Consider the following 19,901-nt stretch of genomic DNA (forward strand, 5'->3'; position numbering starts at 1 on the left):
CACTGTTTCACCTGGAAGTAGCATTTGGGGCCCTGGATTGTGAGAAGGGAGGAGGTAAAAGGGCAGGTGTTGCATCTCCTACGCTTACACAGAACGGTGTCGTGGGAAAGGGAGGGGGTGTTAGGGGTGACTGCGGAATGGACCAGGGTGTCACGGAGTCAATTCAGTTACAAATATGAAAATTAAAAATGGCAAATGAAATGCTTATCTTCTTGCTTTTACATTATGGTTTTGAGTTTCCAAGAGCCAAACATTTTCAGCGAGAAATTGCTTTTGCTTCAGGAATACAGCTGAACTCATCTTTGCGACCTACTTGTGCAGTGTGTACCCTATCTCTGTGTAATTTTATTGCCTTTTGTCCTGAAACTTTTAAGTTCAATGCTGTCCTTACCCATAGGCAGAGACCACTGGATAGTAGCGATCAGGAGCTTGAATCCGAGCTAATTTGTCTCTCACCCCAGACTAGGAGAAGTTATGGTCAATTGTCATCATCATAGGTGGTCCCTCGAACGAGGATGACTTGCTTCCACAGGTATTTCGATGAAGGACCCGATGTTCCAGTCCTGATCTCCAAATGAGGGGGTGGAAGATGCCTGTGCATGAATTTATTTAACGTGTGGCGACCGTTGCACATCAGCCACCACACGGCCTTGGTCCAGTGGTAAGGGTTAACCAGGACGACTGGAGACCAGCTCTGTTGCACAGTCACATATCGCCGTGTGGGCTGGCCCGTGCTGCACCTGGGTCCTCAGCTCTTCTGGGCCCCGTACCCTCATTCGCTGAATCTCTGCCACGATCTCTCGCCGCTTTTCCGCCACAAACTCTCGTCACTCATCCACCCCGACCTTCCCACTCCCACAAGCATGATCTTATTGAATAGTGGAGCAGGCTCGAGGGGCCAAATCGCTACGCTCGCTATGACTATCCTCCCCCACCATCAGGAGAGAGTGAGAGACCCCTGGGGAGAGAGTGAGAGACCCTTGGAGAGAGAGAGAGAGAGAGAGAGAGAGAGAGAGATGGTGATGGCTTGGGAAGTGTCAATGTACAGAGGGACCTGGGTGTCCTTGTACACTAGTCATTGAAACTAAACATGCAGGTGCAGCAAGCAGTCAGGAAGGCAAATGGTATGTTGGCCTTCATTGCGAGAGGGTTTGAGCACAGGAGCAAAGATGTCCTACTACAGCTATACAGGGCCTTGGTGAGACCACACCTGGAGCATTGCGTGCAGTCTTGGTCACCCTACCCAAGAAAGGATATACTTGCCATAGAGGGAGTGCAGTGAAGGTTCACCAGACTGATTCCTGAGATGACAGGACTGTCATATGAGGAGAGATTGGGTCGACTAGGCCTGTGCTCACTAGAGTTCAGAAGAACGAGAGGGGATCTCATTGAAACGTATAAAATCCTGACGGGGTTGGACAAACTGGATACGGGGAGAATGTCTCCCCTGGCCAGGAAGTCTAGAACAAGAGGTCATACAGTCTCAGAATATGGGGTAGGAAATTTAGGATCGCGATGAGGAGAAACTTCTTCACTCAGATGGTGGTGAATCTGTGGAATTCTCGACACAGAAGGCTGTGGAGGCCAAGTCACTAAATATATTTAAGAGGGAGATAGACAGATTTTAGACACAAAAGTCATCAAGAGGTATGGGGAGAAAGCGGGAATATGGTGTTGAGATAGAAGATCAGCCATGATCCTATTGAATGGCGGTGCAGACTCGAGGGGCCGAATGGCCTACTACTGCTCCTATTTTCTATGTTTCCATGACCCCGAAAGAGAGAGGAGGACCCCTGGAGAGAGTGAGAGACCACTGGAACATAAGAATATAAGAAATAGGAGCAGCCATACGTGTACTATTGTTTCAACTGAGATTAGCTTAGTCAATACAGATGGGAGATAAAGCCTGGAACTATTCTAGTGTGTACACCGCAATACCACAATTACCATCAGGATGCTTCAGATAGTCCCTGTTATATAACGTAAAAATATTGCATCTTTCATAAATCACTTTAAATACAGATTCAAATATCACTATTTTGTGGTTATAACATATTCAAATTAAAATCAAGCACAATTAATAACATTAGTGTATACATACAAATTTTCTCAAACTGATAGATAATTTAATTGATTCTGGATTATTTTTTGTAGTTTCGGCACATTCTGAGCTGATTGATCATTTATGTGACGTGCTTGTGTTTGTACATTCTACCACAGGAGGGAGTCAGCAGTCCAGTGAATGGAGGTGATCATTCCAAGAAACTGCTCCTTTGCAGTTAATATTGAAGTATATCCACTGGATGCTGCCAGCCGGCGTTCTAGTGCGTTCCAGCACATCGAAGTAGAATATTCTCTCTGTTAGCGTTGGTTGTTGGCAGTGATTTGTCAATAAATCAGATGATTTTCAATCCAAATATGTATGCATTGTTTCATATTTTGTTATCGCAGTGATATCATTGGGAATACTTTTACCAGATTAATTACTTGTTCATCGTTTGGAATTTTTGATTATTTCCTTCAAAAAATGTTGGTATTGGGTTATGTTTAAGGGTTGTATTTGAAAACAAAGTGAATTCACAGTTTTAAAGAGCAAGGACACGGGCTGAAGACATCTAAGATATATATTAAAGTCAGACAAGCTAGTTTTTGGGATATCACAATTCAGTCTATTTGAAATTGATGCAATAAGGGTCTATTGTCACAATCCAGGCCCGTTAGCTGGGACAACCAGGAATTTTAAATAATTCATTATTTTATCTCTGATGGCCAAAAAATATTCACATGCATTGCTTCTAGGAGTCAGAATAATCAAAATGGAGGGAAAGATTGGGGGTGATGGGGGGGATTTTAACCCAAAAAATGGTTGAGCTGGGGGGGCTTGTGGGTAGTTAAAGGGTTTTAAAAATCTGAATCCCGACCTGAACCTGCCTCCAACCTGCCCACTTCTGGTTTTAACGGCGGAGGGAAGGACTGCAGGCAGCCAATCCTCTGCCAGGAGGCAGTTCGTCTATTTAAATATTATAATGAGGCTGGAACCTTCTTTATTAATCTCCATTTCGTATTTAACTTTAGCTGGTCGGGTTTTGCAGGCCTAATGAAACCCGGCAACTAATGCAGGGCGAGAACTGTTGGATCCATGAGGTAAATGCTTTTACACTAACCTCCTGGATCCAGAGTCCCTGCCTAACCCACCCCCCGCAATTGGACAACCCTCTACGAGGCCTCCAGTCCCCTCCCCACGGCAACCAATTCCACCTCCCCCTCCCGCCGCCCAAGGCCCTGATCCCCACCATGAGGCCTTCCACCCTGCCGCTTCTCCGGCCGCCGATCTTTCCTGACAGCCCCACCCCGTGTTCCTCTCTGCCCGCGATCTCTACACCCATATCCCTCATGCTCCTTCCGGCCAGTGATTTCTAATGGACCACCGCCACCAGCCCCCCACCTCCCGGCCCGCAATCTCTACACGAGCCCCCCACCCTTGTGCTCCTACCGGCCGACGATCACTACACCCCTTACTCCTGTTCTCCTCAGCTCGTGATGCTCCCCCCCATTGCCCCAGGCCACTCCCCAATCCCTTACCTTCTTCTGAACCCGTCCCCCCATCCCGTGCACCTCCGGCCACCCACCCCGCCTTCCGGTCCCCAAGTGATCCCTCCCTCCCTCCTCTGTGCGGCCTAGTGCTGCAGGCCTACCTGCCCGAAGCCAGCCAGCCTCTCAATTTGGCTGGCTGCAGGTGGGAAACAGATGCAAATCAGGCTCTTCCATTAAATTCAGCAGGGCCTATGGGAAACCTGTTCTCCCAACTGCTTTGGAGCTCCCCTGTCCTCAGCCCGCCTTCCCCATTAAATTCAGCCCCTACATTCAGGGGTTAGAATGATATTTTAGGATTAACACATGTAAGTGTGTATGCAGTAGTTAACAACACAGTACAAGAACCGAATTACCCATTTCTGTGCTGGGTAGAGGGCATGATCGCCATGCTTTATTCCTCTGATTCGCAGTATTGCCAATCCCACCGCCTCATAAATCAGAAGACAAACTCTTACAAATCATGAGATTTGGTATAAAATAATGAGTTGCTATTTTATTCCTGACCCGATACCTCGCTGACCATTACTCCCCGACAGGAAGCTTGTCCCGTCACCTTTGCTCCCGGACAGGAAGCACATTCGGCCGTCACTAACCGATTACTGACATAAGAACATAAAGAATAAGAGCAGGAGTAGGTGGATCGTTGGCTTCGCTGTCACGTAACTCGCAGGCTGGCCCCGCTCTGCTTTTAACCTTACTCTTTCTGGAATATAACCTTCTCCAGCCCGACGACCCTCTGTGATCTCTGCGCTCCCCCAATTCAGGCCTCTTGCTTATTTCCGATTTTAATGGCTCCAACATTGATGGCCGTACCTTCAGCTGCAACGGCTCTAAGCTCTGGAATTCCTTCCCCAAACCTCTCCATCTCTCTTTCCTTCTTTAAGACGCTCCTTAAAACCTGCCTCTTTGACTAAACTTATGCTAAAAGTTGTTGTTTTTGTTGTTATGCTGCCCACTGATTGAAGCACATGGCTAGCCTACTCTCAGATATCACCAGTTATAAACTAGTTGCTACACTCCTGGTTCCTCTCATTCCTTGAAAATATCAGTCAATGGTAAAGTTTCCACCAGACAGCTTTAATGTATGAGCCTTAAAAATCTCAGTTATATTGTTAACTTTTTTTTTTTAATACCAATCGCCGTATTTTTTCTCTCATGTGCAAATCACGTATTTTTTCGTGCATGTTCAATTCGACTTATTTTTTTTCCCAAATAAAAATGCTGGGTTTTAGGTGTTCCATCGCAAGATCGCAAGTGATGTTTTATTTCCCTCCAAAATCGTGTCGAGTTGGCAATACTGGATTCAGCTCCACTACCGGTCCTTGGCCATGCGTCTCCTATCCAGATTTCCTCTCTGCAACCGGTCCGCTCAATCTCGTCTTTTTTTACACAGACGTTTGCAATACACACAACAGCAGTTCCTGCCAAATATACACAAGTTTCGCCACTCCTCTAATCTGCCCAATCAATGTGTGTCGCTGGTACTCAGCACAGTGCCTGGGTTCCAAGTCACAGACTTTAGCCTCGGCTGGTTTCACAAATGACTGAGTCAGTCAATCATCCCAAAAAGCAAAAATACTTTGCGGATAATACAAAGGCAAAAAGACAGGTTTCGCCACCTCCCTGTTCCACAATGTTTGGTTACAACTCTTGCTCAGTAGCAACTGTCAGTACAACAGAATTAACCCTTTCACCCTTGTGTGTCAACACAGACACTACATACAGTAAAAAGAAAAGCAGTGCAGGATGTAAGACTGCACCGGACTACTTGCGGGAGTGACCAGCACTGCTGTACCCAAGAGAATATCTAAGGTAGACCTGAAACTTGTAACACCACGCCAAATATTTGTGAATACTTTGGGCCAGAATTTACTGTAGCCGGTGAACGAATAGCACTCACCCTTCATTGGACTTACCTTTGCCCAGTTAATGTCTGTGACCTGTTGCACTGGAAGTTGCAGTAAATTAGGGATCCAAATGGCACCCTCTACAGGGCTTCTGGGACCTGTGTGACCAGGTCAAGCAACTGTGTGTCTACTTAACCAATCAGGCTGTAGAATCATAAATGAACAGTGCAGAGTCTGAACCATGAAGTGTAAGTCTAGAATAATGAATTCAATGGCCCAGAAATTGCAGTCGGAGGCTTCCCGCGAGCGGATGCCTCCGACCTGAAAAATATCTACGAACATACCTGATGGTCCTGGAGGTTCGGAGACCAATGCTCTGTCCTGGGAATCCCTAGTGCAATAGTGCTGTCATGTCAACAAGCAGTCTAGCAGTCAATAACATCGCAGAATACTCACAGACAGATAACCAGGAAATGAGAAGTTGCTTTTATCCGGGCTTTTAAAAAATGTTACAGCGAGCAAAATAAAGATTGGGACTTTCACATTGGGTATAAGGTCGAAGCTTAAATATCATGAACAAACATTAAGGGCTAGAAAGTCAACTAAGTTGTGCCTCCCATTAGCACTAATGGAGCGCAAATGAGTTAGTGACTGGGCACGGCATTGTTAACGACTCGCTCCATATTGGGCAGGCTACAGCGGTGGAGCTACGGCTTTGAGCCCCGATCTCCTGCGCCCGGAGATCATGACATCATCCAGCCCGAATTTGACTTTCGCACACGGGCGAAAACACCAGCAGCTGCAGGAGGCACATCTCGGGCGGCCGGCAGCTGCCGGGGCAAAAATTAAAGGGGAGGTGATCAAGCCAAAAAAAAGCTTAGCTGCATTTTCCCACTCCTGATCCAGTTTCTCCGCGGGGTCCTGGCCATGATCACTCAGCCCGGCACTGCTTGAGTGCTGGGCTGATTGCATGGCACCCCCGCTCACTGGTGATCCAGGCAGGACCCTTTTTCTTGAGTCGGCAGCGTGGGCTCTCCCCTTTAAGTAAGGGAAAAGCTCCTCAACGCGGCAACGCTTTGTGGCCCAGTGCACAGCGCTGCTGAGGCGTCCGTCCCGTTAGCACCCCGGGAATTCTCGAGCCTCCTGCCTGTTACCGCCCCCAAATAGGCCGACACTGAATATTTTCCCTTAAGTTTTTATTAATTTGTAATTTTTATCATAATGGAGAAATTTGATATTCCACAAATATATAAATTAGTTTTTCAGAGCCAGAATGTTTGTTTATGCTGTTAAAAACCGGTTACAGCTATTGACTCTGTATGTGCGCAGATGCAGGCGTCGTCCGTGTACTGTAGCTCGATGACAGAGATTGGGGTGGACAACAGAGGACGACACTTGCATCTCCAGGACATAACTGACGAAAGCATGGGCCTTACATCCGAAAACATCCGTAAGACAAAGGTCGTCCACCAGCCTGCCCTTGCCACACAGCACTGCACCCCCAGTCATCAAGATCCACGGCGTGGCCCTGGACACTGTGGACCACTTCCCCTATCTCGGGAGCCTCCTATCAACAAGAGCAGGTATTGATGACGAGATCCAACACCGCCTCCAGTGCGCCAGTGCAGCCTTCGGCCGCCTGAGGAACAGAGTATTTGAAGACCATGCCCTCAAAACTGCCACCAAGCTTATGGTCTACAGGGCTGTCGTAATACCTGCCCTCCTGTATGGCTCAGAGACATGGACTATGTGCAGTAGACACCTCAAGTCACTGGAACAATATCACCAACGATGTCTCTGCAAGATCCTACAAATCCCCTGGAAGGACAGACGCACCAACATCAGCGTCCTCGTCCAGGCCAACATCCCCAGCATTGAAGCACTGACCACACTCGATCAGCTCCGCTGGGCAGGCCACATAGTTCGCATGTCAGACACGAGACTCCCAAAGCAAGTGCTCTACTCGGAGCTCCTTCATGGCAAACGAGCCAAAGGTGGGCAGCAGAAACGTTAGAAGGACACCCTCAAAGTCTCCCTGATAAAGAGCGACATTCCCACTGACACCTGGGAGACCCTGGCCAAAGACTGCCCTAAGTGGAGGAAGTGCATCCGGGGGGGCGCTGAGCATCTCGAGTCTCAACGCCGAGAGCATGCAGAAACCAAGCGCAGACAGCGGAAAGAGCGTGCTGCAAACCAGTCCCACCCACCCTTTCCCTCAATGACTATCTGAACCACCTGTGACGAAGTCTGTGGCTCTCTTATTGGACTGTTCAGCCACCAAAGAACTCACTTCAGGAGTGGAAGCAAGTCTTCCTCGATTATGAGGGACTGCCTATGATGATGATGACAGCTATTGCAACAAGGCCTAACATTTAATGGGGTATTTAACAATGATATTACCGCAGCAAAGCCCTAGTTTTGTCAGTTTCACTGATTGACGGCGAAGAGCGAGACATGGGGACATGCTGGGGGGGGTGCTGGCCACAGCGCAGCAGTGAATAATGGACCGCAACCACGATTTCCGTGTTTAGATGTACGAGCTAAATCCAGAGATTGCAGTCAGTTTCAGAGGGGTAATGAGATGAATGGTGTTAGTTTGCCGTTATTACCCTCCGCAAATTCCAGGCCGATCTATTTCAGAGTGGTAACCTGCTGCAAGTTTTGTTAAAAACAGCTGTAAATGGGTTTATCACAAAAAATAAATATTTTTAATAAGAGTGTCTAGTGCTCCACCTGTCAGTTACCTCATTTTAAAATCATTTAAAATTACTTAAAAAAAAACTCACTGAGCCATTTACTAGTTTCATTGGTGTACACAAATATTTTTTAGTATATAAAAACTTTTAAAACATGCCCCCTAGATACCGTGTGATTAAAAACAGCTCAATTTGAAGTTTACAGCACAGAAGGATGCCATTTTGGCCCCTTGTGTCCATGCCAGCCAACAAGAGGCTGCCCAGCCTAATCCCACTTTCCAGTTCTAGGTCCGTAACCCTGCAGGTTACGACACTTCAGGTACACATCCAAGTACTTTTTAAATGTGGTTGAGGGTTTCTGCCTCTTTCACTCTTTCAGGCAGTGAGTTCCAGACCCCCACAACCCTTGCATGAAGAAATTTCACCTCAAATCCCTGCTAAACCTTCTACCAATGGCCGCAACATGCAGAAACGCTATGTTCGTTATGTCGATTTGGGGGTGTGGACAGTTTTGTGGGCGGGGCCAGCTTACAGTGCAATATTTTTTAAACTAGCATTAAAGATAGCTGACATTCAATTTATGCTTAACATAACTTGCAGTTCATTTCCACGATCTTTTGCATTGTTTTGGCTGATTTCTGCTGGATTGCGCTGATAAAACTAGTGCAAACTAGTGGAAACTTCAGGCCATGACAGGGGTACAGTATTTTCATTGTTCTTTACTTGCTGTGCAATGACATTCAGTGCAACTTTAAATATTGTTTGTAGTTTCATCTCTAGTGTTATGTAAAAAAAAAACTTCCTCTTGTTTCAGAATTTACAATCTGTACCTTCAATTGTTTGTAGCTCTTCAATTCAATAGTGTTGGGCAAACTTGAGTAATAGGCATTCTTGGAACTCAATTTTGTGACCATCTCTTAAAATTAAAAAAAGTTTACAGCACAGGAGGATGCCATTTTGGCCCATCATGTCCATGCCAGCCAACAAGAGGCTATCCAGCCGAATCCCACTTTCCAGTTCTAGGTCCGTAACCCTGCAGGATACGGCATTTCAGGTACACATCCAAGTACTTTTTAAATGTGGTTGAGGGTTTCTACCTCTATCACTCTTTCAGGCAGTGAGTTCCAGACCCCCACAACCCTTGCATGAAGAAATTTAACCTCAAATCCCCGCTAACCTTCTGCCAATTATTTTAAATATATGCCCCCTGGTTGTTGAACCCTCTGCTAAGGGAAATAGATCTTTTCTATCCACTATATCTAGGCCCCTCATAATTTTATACACCTCAATGAGATCTCCCCTCAGCCTCCTCTGTTCCAATGAAAGCGAATCCAGCCTATCCAATCTGTCCTCATAGCTTATATTCTCCACGCCCGGCAACATCCTCGTAAATTTCCTCTGTACCCTCTCCAGTGCAATCACATCCTTCCTGTAATGCGGTGACCAGAACTGCATGCAGTACTCCAGTTGTAGCCTAACCAGTGTTTTATACAGTTCAAGCATAACCTCTCTGCTCTTGTATTCTATGCCTCGGCTAATAAAGGCAAGCATTCCGTATGCCTTCTTAACCACCTTATCTACCTGGCCTGCTACTTTCAGAGATCTGTGGACATGCACTCCAACGTCCCTTTGTTCCTCTACACTTCTCAGTTTCCTACCATTTAATGTGTATTCCCTTTCCTTGTTAACCCTCCCGAAATGCATTACCTGACACTTCTCTGGATTAAATTCCATTTACCACTGTTCTGCCCCCTGACCAGTTGATTGATATCTTCCTGCAGTCCGCAGCTTTCTTCTTCATTATCAACCACACAGCCGATTTTAGTGTCATTTGCAAACTTCTTAATCATAACACATATATTCAAGTCTAGATCATTGATGAATATCACAAAAAGCAAGGGACCCAGTACTGAGCCCTACGGAACCCCAATCGAAATCTCCTTCCAGTCGCAAAAACACCCATCAACCATTACCCTTTGCTTCCTGCCTCTGAGCCAATTTTGGATGCAACTTGCCACTTTGCCCTGGATCCCACGGGCTTTTATTTTTGTGACCAGTCTGCCATGTGGGACCTTATCAAAAGCTTTGCTAAATCCATAAACACTACATTATACGCTTTGCCTTCATCGACCCTCCTGGTTATGTCCTTGAAAAATTCAATCAAGTTTGTCAGACATGACCTTCCCTTGACAAATCTGTACTGACTTTCCTTCATTAATCCGTGTCTTTCTAAGCGAAGATTTATCCTGTCCTTCAGGATTTTTTCCAATAATTTTCCCACCACTGGGGTTAGGCTGACTGGCCTGTAATTACTCGGTCGATCACTTTCTCCCTTCTTAAACAAAGGTACCATAATAGCAGTTCTCCAGTCCTCTGGCATCACACCTGAAGTTAGAGAGGATTGGAAAATGATCGTCAAAGCCTCTGCTATTTCCTCTTTTGCTTTGCTTAACAGCCTGGGATACATTTCATCTGGGCCTGGGGACTTATCCACTTTCAAAGCTGCTAAACCCCTTAATACCTCCTCTCTCACTATGTTTATTTCATACTTCTCCTCGAGAGTAGTGTCTACATCGCCTCTCTCTTTTGTAAAAACAGACGCAAAGTATTCATTAAGAACCATACCCACATCTTCCGCCTCCACACACAGATTACCCTCATGGTCTCTAATAGGCCCTTTCTTTAGTTATCCTCTTGCTCTCAATATATTTATAAAACATCTTTGGGTTTTCCTTGATTTTACTTGCCAAGAATTTTTCATGTTCTCTTTGCTTTCCCAATATCCTTTTTAATTTCACCCCTGGACTTTCTATACTCCTCTCGAGATTCTGCAGTATTTAGCCCTCGGTATCTGTCATAAGCCTCCATTTTTTTCTTTAAACTACCCTGTATGTCCTTCGACATCCAGGGGGCTCTAGATTTGTTAGACACACCCTTTTTCTTTAAGGCCACATATTTGGCCTGAATCATCCGGATCTCCTTCTTGAATGCCTCCCACTGCTCTGACACTGATTTACCTTCAAGTAGCTGTTTCCAGTCCACTATGGCCAAATCACCTCTCAGCTTAGCAAATTTGACTTTTCCCCAATTTAGAAATGTTATTCCTGGTCTATCCTTGTCCTCTTCTATAACTACCTTAAATCTAACTGAATTATGGTCACTAACACCGAAATGCATTCCCACTGATACCCCTTCCACCTGCCCAGCTTCATTCCCTAGATCCGAAAGTGCCCTAATCTGAACAGTACAAAACTGGTACAGTGCAGTAATTTCTCAATATTTGTAAATAAATTGTTGCAATTAGAAACATCAGGAATAATGTAAAGATCACATTCTTTAATCTTCTTAAAAATAACCACCAATTCACAGAGACACAAACAACAGATTGAGATGGTTGTTTAAACAAACTGTTAGAATATTAAAAAATTCTAATTGTAACCATATGTAGAAAAAAAATTCCAAATGTAAATCTATTAACATTATACAACAGTAAAAGCTAATCAGGAACTACAAGGAGGCTGATGCCTCAAAGAAAATAGAATACACAGCACGCAGGTTTCGAATAATATTGTCTACAATAATTCCTGTGAGCTACTGCATTTTTACACTACTTGTATTTTTGCTTTGGGTTATGCCTCATTCTCTGTACCCAAGCCCTAAAGTGCTAGGCACAATCATGGTTCTTCGCCCTTGCTGAAGATCCAGTTACTCTTGGGGAGTTTGATATATGCAATCGAATATGGCTTCATGACAAATAAACTGGAGACACAGATTCATACTCATTCTTTCTTCTGCTGTGGTCCTTCAATAAATAATTGACTGTGTGTACGTTTTGGCACAAGCCAAGACTTTCCCACTCCATTTTGTTGCATTTTCTTAACTTTACACATTGCTTTTCTCCAAACAGTTCCAAGGTGGTATGCAAAAGAAGTTAAAAAATATTCCAAGAAAATATATTATATACATTGATAAAAGAGACTTGTGTCTCTCTTCCATAACATTACCTTTTCTTTGCAATATTTGGCAGTGCTTACTGAACATGTCTCAATAAAATAATCACGGTTAAATATAAATGTTGTATAAAATTCAAGTTCTCAAATTCACATGCCAATAGACCAGCAGATTAAAGCTAATCTGATTTTATCTTCAATTAGTGGTAAATGTCCCTTGTTTAATGAAAGTGCTGTACTTAGCTGGACAAATTGCTTCTTGTATGTGCCTTGAAAAAGTACTTTAGCTGCTTACTCTTCTTCTTCACTTTCGTGAGGTCACAAACTTTTAACAATAATCCAAAGTACAGATATTATTCAACCTGCAAATTCTGAGCATTCAGGTGATGAATATTCACAAAAAGTTAGCTTTCTTTTGACAATGTTCCACTTTGTTTTATAACCCACTCAGCCTGAGGGTTAATCCTGTACAACTCCAAAATACGTGTGTCTGGATCAAGACAGTGTTCACCTAGTAAAATAAAGCAAAAGTTAAATGATTTCAAAATGATGAAAGAGGCACAGGATTATTTTTTAAATATAGAAATTTTAAGGTTCCCAAAATGGCTCAGTGCACTTTTACAGTATTGAACACAGAAACATAGAAAATAGGAGCAGTAGTAGGCCATTCGGCCCTTTGAGCCTGCACCGTCATTCATGGCTGAACTCCAGAGACATGGAAGATTCCAGCTATACTCTGTACATCTCAGCCAGGCCACTGGTGAGGGTGTAATAATTGGCTTCAGTCTTTCAAGATGCGAGAAACAATTCGCATTCCTGATCACTAACTAGTCATACCCAATTTCAGATAAGGACAGCATTAGCTTAAGTGTGATGCGTTCTCACAGACAGATCAATAGTGATACGCCAACTCACACAAACACAGACATGAAGAATAGGCCAAAAAACTAACAATTAAAGAATTACTAATCCAAAAGTTATTAAAATCATTATTAGACTGATCCTATATATTACTGGCCAAAGTGCACATCCTGGAGTTTTTAAAGAGGTAGCTAACATAAAAATAATTGATAAGGTGACCACATCAGAGTGTGGAATTACATTTTAGTAGGATCACTAGAGCAAAAATGTCAGAGGCAATGACATTTCTAGGATTTGTGTAATCAGATTAAAGTACAAAATTAAATTGACCGTAAGATTTGTACTGAAACCACTGGATATCCTGAATTTTTTAAATAAGTAATCAATTGTATGAACTGCTTTGATATGGTTCATTGACAAGTTATGGTATTATGTAAATACACATATTTATTTCTATAATGAAGGATTTTGGTGCAGAATCTTCATTTCAGCACTGCAGCCATAGTTGTTGTATTACATCGGCATTAGTTTATTAGTTGTGTTTTGTCTTGTATACCAATACAGTCAAGAGGAGATTTACGAGGATGCTGCCTTGAATGGAGAATCTTAGCTATGAGGATAGATTGGATATGCTGGGTTTGTTCTCCTTGGAACAGAGGAGGCTAAGGGGAGACCTCATTGAGGTGTATAACATTTTGAGGGGCCTGGTTATAGTGGATAGCAAGGGCCAATTTCCCTTGGTGGAAGGGTCAATTATGAGGGGGCATAGGTTTAAGGTGGTTGGTGGAAGGTTTAGAGGGGATTTGAGGGGAACTTCTTCACTCAGAGGGTTGTGGGGGTCTGGAACTCACTGCCTGGAAGGGTGGTGGAGGCAGAAAACCTCACCACATTTAAAAGGTGCTTGGATGGGCACTTAGAGTGCCGTAAGTGTCATGTTTGTAACTACAATGTAACACCACTGTATTACTGTATACACTCAATTTAGATGCACACCGTGACCACAGGGGGTGAACTTGTGGGAGACACTCCTTACCTGATCACACAGGTATATAAAGGGAGGTCCCACACAGGGTCATCACTTCTGGAGTCCTGTAATAAAGAGTTAAGGTCACAGAGTGGCCTTGTCCCTGGAATGTGCCTCGTCCCTGGAATGTGCCTCGTGTGGTTTCAAGCTGTCGAGTAAGGACTTTACATTGGCGACGAGAAACGGGAATTCACGACCCACGAGAATGGCCACCGGTAGCACAGAGGAACGGTACTGTGTTGTGGAAGACTGGGACGATTTTGTCGAGAGGCTTCAGCAAAGCTTCGTTACGAAAGACTGGCTGGGGGTTGCAGCGGCCGACAAGCAAAGGGCTCATCTCCTGACCAGCTGCGGGCCAAAGACTTACGCGCTCATGAAGGACTTACTGGCACCCGAAAAGCCGTCGGACAAAACGTTTGAAGAGCTTAGCAAATTAATCGGGGAGCACCTCAAACCGGCGAGCAGCATACACATGGCTCGACACAGATTCTACACCCACCGACGTCGTGAAGGACAGGGCATATCGGACTTTGAAATGGACTTCCGGCGTTTGGCCAGCCTCTGTAAGTTCACAGATGCCTGCAGTGGGGAGATGCTAAGGGACTTCTTTATCGAGGGTATCGGTCAAGCGGGAATTTTTCGCAAGTTAATTGAGACCAAGGACTTGACCTTGGAAGCGGCGGCGTTGTTAGCTCAAACTTTCATGGCAGGGGAGGAAGAGATGAAAATGATTTACGCGCGCAATTCTGCCTCTAACGCGGCGATGGATCAGGGAGTCAACATCATTAATGCTACTCAGAGCCCCACAGGCAGGCAGGGACAGTCCGACATTTACCAGGCAGCAATAGACCCCAGAGCAGGACCTCAACAGAGACAATGGCAGGCTGAACGGACGTACACGCCATTACAGTGGACAATGCGGCCCGGGATGGGGCCATTGACACCCACTAATAGGGTCCTTAAAAGCAGTCAAAGGGACAGTCAGCGTGGAATTCCTGGCCATAGTCCCTTTGTCCCCAACAATGGGAACTTTACTCCTGCTGGAGGTGTGGGGGAAAACACTCAGCCAGATCTTGCAGATTCCAGCAGTTTGTCTGCAGAAACTGCAATCTCAGTGGCCATTTGGCTCGAATGTGCAGAAAACCTGCAATCAGACTAATATATGAGGCAGATGGACCAGAAGAGGGTTCTGTGAGGCAGGATGACTTTTGGGGCAAATCGATGGAAGCCGAGGTTCAGCGGGTCCATGTGGCGAATATTCACAGTTCATACACCAAAACGCCACCAATGATGATGAAGGTTTTGTTAAACAGTATCCCAGTACTGCAATGATGGCTGTTACACACAATGGGTTAGTGAACTGGCTGCCACTCTGGATTGTCCCAGGCAATGGTCCCGCACTGCTGGGGAGGAGCTGGTTAGCCGAGATGAACTGGAAATGGGGGGGATGTTCACGCAATGTCCTCGGCGGAGCGAAGTTCGTGCTCACAAGTCCTACAACAATTCGAGTCACTATTCCAACCGAGCGTCAGGGCGTTCAAAGGCACCAAAGTAGTGATACACATCACCCCGAACGCCAGGCCAGTGCACCACAAAGCCAGAGTGGTGCCGTATGTGATGCGGGAAAAGATCGAGAGCGAACTGGACCGGCTGTTGTGAGAGGGCATCATCTCGCCTGTAGAATTCAGCGACTGGGCGAGCCCCATCGTTTCCGTTCTAAAAGCGGATGGCTCTATCAGGATCTGTGGCGACTACAAGGCCACCATCAATCGGGTGTCCCTACAAGATCAATACTCGCTCCCAAGAGCGGAGGACCTCTTCGCCACGCTAGCAGGCGGCAAGCTGTTCACCAAGTTGGACCTCACTTCAGCCTATATGACCCAGGAACTGGCCGACGAATCTAAACTACTGACCACCATCACCACGTACAAGGGACTGTTTGCGTATAACAGGTGCCCGTTTGGCATTCAATCAACGGCCGCGATTTTTCAACGTAACATGGAAAGCCTGCTTAAATTCATTCCGGGAACGATCGTATTCTAGGACGACATCCTCATCACGGGTCGAGACACCGAGGAACACCTCCACAACCTGGAGGAGGTGCTACGCTGCCTGGACCGGGTAGGCCTGCGACTCAAGAAGTCTAAATGTATGTTCTTAGCTCCTGAGGTTGAGTTTCTGGGTAGGAGGGTTGCTGCAGATGGGATTCGGCCCACCGAATCCAAAACAGAGGCAATTTGACGAGCACCCAGACCCTGTAACACATCGGAGTTGCGTTCATTCCTGGAACTGTTGAACTATTTCGGGAACTTTCTGCCGAACTTGAGCACGTTGTTGGAGCCGCTAGACGTGCCCCTGCATAAGGGTTGTGATTGGTTTTGGGGGGACTGTCAGGAACGGGCTTTTGATCGGGCGCGAAACCTACTTTGTTCAAACAAGTTATTGACCCTGTACGACCCCAGTAAACGTTTAGTTCTGACATGTGATGCATCGTCCTATGGGGTTGGGTGCATGTTGCAGCAGGGTAATGCTGAGGGTCAGCTACAACCTGTGGCTTATGCCTCCAGGTCACTCTCTCAAGCAGAACGGGGCTATGGGATGTTCGAGAAAGAAGCGCTTGCATGTGACTATGGTGTAAAAAAAATGCATCAGTACCTCTTCGGTAGGAAGTTTGAATTAGAGACAGACCACAAGCCACTCACATCCCTGTTGTCAGACAGCAAGGCTATCAATGCCAACGAATCAGCTCGCAAACAGCGGTGGGCTCTCACGCTAGCTGCTTATGACTACTCCATCCGGCACCGGCCCGGCACTGAAAACTGCGCTGACGCACTCAGCAGGCTCCCACTGGCCACCACCGAGGGGGCAGCTGAGCAAAGCGCTGAGATGGTCATGGCTGTCAATGCCTTTGACAGTGCAGGCTCCCCCATCACAGCACGCCAGATCAAAATCTGGACAAACAGAGATCCCTCCTATCCCTGATTAAGAAATGTGTCCTGACTGGGGATTGGGCGCCCGCACATGGAGCATGCCCTGAGGAGGTCAGACCATTCCACAGGCGGATGGATGAGCTCTCCATCCAAGCCAACTGTCTACTATGGGGCAGCCGGGTAGTCATGCCCCAGAAGGGCAGGGAGGCTTTCATCAGGGAACAACACAGCGAGCACCCAGGCATTGTGATGATGAAGGCCATTGCCCGGTCTCACGTTTGGTGGCCTGGAATTGATTCAGACCTGGAACACTGTGTTCGCAGGTGCACGACCTGTGCCCAGCTAGGTAATGCTTCCAGGGAGGCCCCGCTCAGCCCGTGGCCCTGGCCCACAAGCCATGGTCACGCATTCACGTTGATTACGCGGGCCCATTCATGGGGAAGATGTTCCTCATTGTAGTAGATGCGTACTCGAAATGGATCGAGTGCATCATCCTGAATTCATGCACGTCATCCACCACCATGGAAAGCCTACGTGCGATCTTTGCAACCCTTGGCTTGCCAGACATCCTGGTTAGTGATAATGGCCCGTGTTTTACGAGCTATGAATTCCGGGAGTTTATGTCGGGCAATGGCATCAAACACGTTATCAAGCCGGCCTCCAATGGCCAGGCAGAACCGGCAGTCCAAATCATTAAGCAAGGGATGCTCAGGATTCAAGGACCCTCCCTACAATGCCGTCTATCGCGCCTCCTGCTGGCCTATAGATCCCGACTGCACTCACTCACGGGGGTCCCGCCCGCAGAGCTACTCATGAAACGGACACTCAAAACTCGGTTGTCCCTCATCCACCCAGTCCTGACCGACATAGTTGAGGGCAATCGCAAGTCAAAAAACGAGTACCATGACCGTAATTCAAGGGGGAGATGTATAGAAATAAATGATCCTGTATTCATCCTCAATCACGCCATGGGGCTTGAGGATACTGTAATTGACAAAGTGGGGAATAGGGTCATTGTGGTAAAATTCAACAATGGCCAGATATGCCGTAAGCATCTGGACCAAGTTAAAAAAAGGTTCAACATGGACACGGAGGAACCTGAAGAAGACCATGAGATGGAGCTCACATTACCGCCAGCGAACGTGCAACAAGAGCAATCAGAAGAATGCACAGTCCCTGAGGTCAGCCCAGACAGGCCGGAATCACCACAGGTAACAGACACTCACGTCAGTGTCCAACAGCCAGAGCCCCAACTGCGGCGCTCCACGAGGGAGCGTAGACCATCTGAAAGACTGAACCTATGATCCCAGTAAGACTTTGGCGGGGGGGCGGGGAAGGTGATGTCATGTTTGTAACTACAATGTAACACCACTGTGTTACTGTATACACTCAACTTAGATGCACACCGTGACCACAGGGGGTGAACTTGTGGGAGACACTCCTTACCTGATCACACAGGTATATAAAGGGAGATCCCACGCAGGGTCATCACTTCTAGAATCCTGTAATAAAGAGCTAAGGTCACAGAGTGGCCTTGTCCCTGGAATGTGCCTCGTGTGGTTTCATGCTGTAGAGTAAGGACTTTACAGTAACCTGCAGGGTTACGGACCTAGAGCTGGTAAGTAGGATTAGATTGGATAACCTCTTGTTGGCTGGCACAGAAAAGATGGTAAGTACTTCAGGGAATCTAATACGGGCAGAATGATTTCCTGGACTAGTTTCGATCACCTGGATGGGTTGGAGAGGAATTTTCCAAGATTTTTTTCCCCAATTGGCCTGGGTTTTTATCTGTTTTTTTGCCTCTCCCAGGAGATCGCATGGCTCGGGGTGGGGTGGAGAGTAAAATATTGCGATACATAGGGTATCACAGTTGTGTGGGGCGGACAGGTTGGGCCGGATGCTCTTTACCTGTCCGCCATTGTTCATTGCTCATAGGTTTATATGAAACCTTCAAGGCTGCTGACCGAGGGCCGTGTGGCTCTTTGTCGGCCAGCACGGACACGATGGGCCGAAATGGCCTCCTTCTGCGCTGTAAATTTCTATGTTTCTATATTACCAAAAATCCTCATCTAAAAAAGAATCCCACAGTGCTAACTGCAATGTTGTAGCATTTTCTGAAATCAATTTGTTAGTTTCCACTAGACTACATTTATATTTGTATTGAGCAAAACTAAAAGCAAACTGACAAGTCAGAAGAACAACAGGCAGGTGAAAGAAAACAAAAAAGTTTTCATTTTATTGCAGAACTTCACTAAATAGGTGAAAATAATACAGGGAGTTGTTGAACCCAAAACTGTACAACTTGGAAATTATGCTGTGATATTAATATTGTGCACACATTTTGCATATTTGTACCAAATGCTTTTTTTAACAGGAGGTGGAGAGTGTAACCTATTCGAAATAGATCAGTTAATGCCTCTGTTAAAATAGTGGCCATAGGAATATGATTATTGTATTTAGCATTTGCATGATAGAAATATAGAACCATAGAAAATAGGTGAAGCAGTGCGCTATTCGGCCCTTCGAGCCTGCACCACCATTCAATAAGATCATGGCCAATGATATTGTTCGTCATAATTACCAGGATTTTAATTTTGTTTTTAAATTATCTGTGACGTGCATAATAAAACATTTTCCTACGGAAATAATTCCACATTTAGAATGTCACAAAATCTCTATGATCACTCACGAAACATTTTTTAAAACGATGTTTGGGTAATGGATTACACATGTAAACCAATTTTTTTTCCAAGATATAAACCCCAGCATTTATCTCTCTCTCTACTGTGGTTGTCGTTAGAAATAATTTGCATTGTTGGCAACAGAAATAGAGCAGAATTGCCATACAAAACATGTTTCTGTTGCTTGGGTTGCCTACACCATAGTAATTCTAAATATTATGGTAGAATCAAATTTGTCCATCACCACTTAATTATAGTGACTTCATACATTTGGACCCAAGAATGCCATAAAAATGTTGATGTTTAAAATAACATTTG

At 45.6% G+C, this 19,901-nt stretch overlaps 1 protein-coding gene across 8 annotated transcripts in view; it reads right to left on the reverse strand.

The window, feature by feature from the left end:
- Positions 1–11,498: 11,498 nt before the first annotated feature.
- Positions 11,499–19,901, reverse strand: part of LOC139277576 (rho GTPase-activating protein 18-like) — a 174,896-nt gene continuing 166,493 nt past the window's right edge. For all 8 annotated transcript variants that reach the window (XM_070896223.1, XM_070896219.1, XM_070896222.1 and 5 more), the window contains one exon: positions 11,499–12,598. In XM_070896223.1, the coding sequence (XP_070752324.1) occupies positions 12,492–12,598 (107 nt within the window). In that variant the 3' untranslated portion in view covers positions 11,499–12,491. The remainder of the gene's footprint in view (positions 12,599–19,901) is intronic.

This window comes from Pristiophorus japonicus, chromosome 12, assembly GCF_044704955.1.
Source record: "Pristiophorus japonicus isolate sPriJap1 chromosome 12, sPriJap1.hap1, whole genome shotgun sequence".
NCBI lineage: Eukaryota > Metazoa > Chordata > Chondrichthyes > Pristiophoridae > Pristiophorus > Pristiophorus japonicus.